This window comes from Macrosteles quadrilineatus, unplaced genomic scaffold (genome assembly GCF_028750875.1).
Source record: "Macrosteles quadrilineatus isolate MER2022 unplaced genomic scaffold, UCM_ALF_1.0 Scaffold_9__3_contigs__length_116548681, whole genome shotgun sequence".
NCBI lineage: Eukaryota > Metazoa > Arthropoda > Insecta > Hemiptera > Cicadellidae > Macrosteles > Macrosteles quadrilineatus.
The window spans coordinates 108641649-108645763 of NW_026542602.1; the positions used below are offsets into that span (position 1 = coordinate 108641649).

A 4115-nucleotide genomic window follows, 5' to 3' on the forward strand; every position below is an offset into this window, starting at 1 on the left:
TGTCGAGTCTTATGCTACCAGATTCAGAAGCATATACTGAATGGAAAAAGAAGATTATATCAGCAGTAACTACAGAAAAAAGTATTGATTTCTCAATGTCATTACTATACTTTTCAAGCTACCTAAAACTGTTAAGAATGGTAGCATGGATTTTACGATTTATTAGGAACTCAAGCCACAATCAAGAATCAAAAAGTGAAACTTTAAGTAGTGAAGAGATTCAAATGGCTGAAGAGAAAGTTATCTTATGTATCCAAAAGAACTCGTTTGGAGAAAAATCAAAATTCCAGAAAAACTTGCCAGTTTTCTTCGATGACAAGGGTTTGTTAAGAGTGAAGACCAGACTAGTTCTGAATGACGACAGTGAAGATTTCAAATTGCCGATTCTTTTACCTTCAGGTCATCCTATCGTCACACGTATCATTATGGAACTTCATGTTGCTAATCAACACGCTGGACTTCAATCAATGTTAGTTATAGTCAGAGATAGGTTTTGGATTCTAAAGGGTAGAAAAACCATTCGCAATGTTTTATCTCACTGTGCTAAATGCAAGAGATTCAAGTCTAAAGCAGGAGAAGCACCAGTTGCTCCACTTCCCTTAGAACGGATCACGGAATGCAACGCTTTCCAGTCTACAGGCATTGATTTGGCAGGACCACTGTACCTAAGAAATGGAGAAAGAGCATGGGTGGTTTTATTCACATGTGCTGTGTACAGAGCTGTGCACTTAGAGCTGGTACAGTCTCTTTCAACGGAATCCTTCATATCTGCTTTACGACGATTTATATCCAGAAGAGGACGAATTTCACTAATTTACACAGACAATGGGACCAATTTTGTCGGTACAAATAATATCCTTAAGCGGTTGGATTGGAAAACCATTTCTCGGAAATTCGAGATCCAACAAATAACTTGGAAATTCAATCCTCCAAGTGCCCCATGGTGGGGAGGTATGTGGGAACGACTAGTGAGAATGGTCAAGGAACTGTTGAGGAGAAATCTAAGATTGGCAAAAGTAGATTATGAAGAATTAATGACTCTTTTATGTGATTTAGAATCTACCATCAACTCAAGGCCTTTGACCTATATGAGTGATGACTATGACACTCTACAACCTCTCACACCTTCAGTATTTCTACAACCAATTGTTAAGAGTGACGTTCATGATTTGGACATTGTCGACTCAACCACTCTAAACAAGCGAGTGAGGTATCTTCAAAGCTTAAGACAAAATTTGAGATCAAGATTTAAGAAAGAATACCTTGCGATGCTAGTACATAGATCTAAAGAAAACAGTGGTAAAGGAAGGAAGACAATAAGTACTGGTGATATTGTACTAATAGGTGACGATAATATCAAAAGAATAAATTGGCCACTAGCACTAGTGTTGGAGACAATACGAGGAAAGGATGGAGTCTGCAGAGTAGCCAAGTTAAAAACAGCAAAAGGAGAACTAACAAGACCCATCCAGAGACTTTACCCCATGGAAATAAATTCAAAAGACATGTCAAGGAAACAGGATGCACATATTGAAGTGGAAGATAAGTCATCAACACCAACAGAAACAAGAAGAGGGAGAAAGATAAAAATCCCTAGGAAAATGGACTTGTGAAAATATAAAAGAAACATGTAAATAGTTTTGTTTGAAATTTTGATGACGTAAAGCAAAATTCCAAGGTGGGGAGGATGTTGGAAATTAAATTGTTTTTTATATAATACAAATTTCAATATTAATCAACATCAAATATATTAATTTATTAGTCTTTGTTTTTATGAACAGATGGTTTATTTTAATTTATTTTAAACAATTGAGAAGTGTTGTGTTAAGAATTGAAGAAAGTGCAAGAACATAACAATTTAGTTAAAAGAAAAATGTTATGAAATATTTGTATGTATCAGAATAAAATCAGTTCTTTATTAGTTAATATTTTGTAAAAGTTCTTTATTTCACACGAGTTCTAACAGTACGTGTTATTAAATTACCTGAAAGTATAATATACGTCAAATGACAATTGTATTAAATATATTAAACTTATACCGTTTACTCACAAGACATAACGGATGACTATATATAACAGTTTCAACCTTCGATTCAGCAGCTTCTTGATCAAAACAGCACATGCTTTGAGAGCAAGATATCATACACTATGGCTAGCTCACGTGCGTTTTTCAAATATAATAGATGAAATGTGTGCTCAAAATCATAACGATATCGTATTTCTGTTAAATCAATTATCGTATTTTTTATCCATGGAAAAAAGTTGGGAATTAAAAAAGAAATATTCGTAATCTACAATAATCTAATACAATAATCTAATAGGTTGAATTATAGCTTTTCCAAAATACGTATGGCATTTTAAATGTTAGACCTTTAAACTGCATGATGGTGATTGACAGTAGTTCTGAAGATATTTTATGGAATAAGGAAACTAGAGTGGCAAACATCTGAAGTAAATCTGATACGTATTGATGTTGTACCTCTGACACGTACGTTCTTACTAATGGGTTCATTCTGTGAATACAGCTGTCATATGTTCTTGTTGGCAGGTAATCTATGAAACCTTTTCAAATATCAAGGTAGTTTTTTATTTAAAAGTTCACTCGTAGTTACCTGTCACTCTAATTTATTACCCCTTTTGATAAAACAAATGTTCCGCAATTAGTTTCTGTATTTTTATTCTAACCTCATGGAATCTATTATAGGTAAACTCTATTCTATTTATTTAGTGGATTCTAAGGTAGAGACAAAGTTTTTCAGCATCTTTTAAAGCAGATTTTTCACTGCTAGATAGATATTAAAATACCACAAATTCTCGGTGCATTTTGCCGATTTAAAAAACTCATTTGGTATAAAAATGTCTTTCAAACTGTTGGAAAATATATATATTTTTTAATTCATTTGTTCTTACAAAATGTCAAGAATAAAAAAGTTTTTAAATTGCATGTTTTATCCGAAAACATTATAAAATATAGGGTGTTCTATAAGACATTTCAAGGTTGGTCACCATATTGGAAACTGGCGGCTGAATTAAAAAAACTAAATTCATATGTTTAATTGCCATAAAAAATAAAGGAATGTCCCCCATTTACATTTTTCTCTAATTCTTACCGTTTCCGATATCCCAATGGTGGCCTCCTTGAGTTGATCACCCTGTATAGGTCAATAGGGCGTATTTAAACCCAAATGTAAGTGAAGGAGTAATGCATGGTAAAATGTTGTGAGATGATCTGTGCAGCTTTCTTACTGACTAAGATCAGCTGTTTCATAAGTCAGGGTCATTTTTTAAAGTCCAATTATCAGAGACAGCTGGTCAGTTACAAACCATAAACCTTTATCAGGACCTTTATTGCATGTAAAACATTAGTTTTGTTTTGTAAAAAATCTTTATAAATTGAAAATTTGATTAAAATAAAAGCAGTAACACAGTGCTAGAACGTATAAAATGTATTTACTTGATGGAGTTTTTAAGTACCAAGGTTATACGCCATCATTTCCATAATTTTCCTCGAACGCAATGAAAGTATCCAATGTAATTTGTCCAGCTCGTATTAAACATTAAGCTATCCCCTTTCCGCCAACAGGGTAATAAATTCTTGAGACTTTATAACGGAGAACTTTGTTTAAGCGACGTCTGTATTTACTCCATTACGAAATGAGATGATTTATTGTTTTCTTAAAGCACTGTAACTATATTTAATACATTTTCAACAGCGAAATTTTAAATGTCTTTTATTTAATATTTTTCCTAGCACTTTTTAATTCGTCCCAAAATAGTCTTGCTATAAATGACCATATACAGATGAATAGCTTTTGCAGTTTGATTTGTATATAACGTTTTAAAATGATATTTTGAACAAAGTAGAATTGTATTTAAAATACGAAAGTAGAAATATTTTGCTTCAATAATTAATGTAAGTCAACCTTTTTTAATTATCTACAGTCTATACTTTTACTGTTATTAAGTACGGTATTCAATTTGTAAATACAAATTTCATTTTGTTGATGAATAATTTGTTTGAATTCTTTATAAGAGGATTTTAAAGTAAAACTATCAATAAGCTTTTTTCACTTGCCATGACAAGCTGTCAGCAGTAAATATACACATGAGCCTTG

The 4115-nt window shown here is 32.4% G+C and overlaps 1 protein-coding gene across 1 annotated transcript; it reads left to right on the forward strand.

Moving 5' to 3' along the window:
- The first annotated feature begins 224 nt into the window (after positions 1-224).
- LOC129003716 (uncharacterized) lies at positions 225-1613 on the forward strand. Its single transcript, XM_054432012.1, has one exon. The coding sequence runs from the start codon at positions 225-227 to the stop codon at positions 1611-1613; it is 1389 nt and encodes a 462-aa protein (XP_054287987.1).
- The last annotated feature ends 2502 nt before the right edge of the window (positions 1614-4115 follow it).

Excerpts from the sequence above, each read along its gene's own strand:
- LOC129003716 (XM_054432012.1), top strand. The coding sequence starts at position 225 with ATGGCTGAAGAGAAAGTTATCTTATGTATCCAAAAGAACTCGTTTGGA.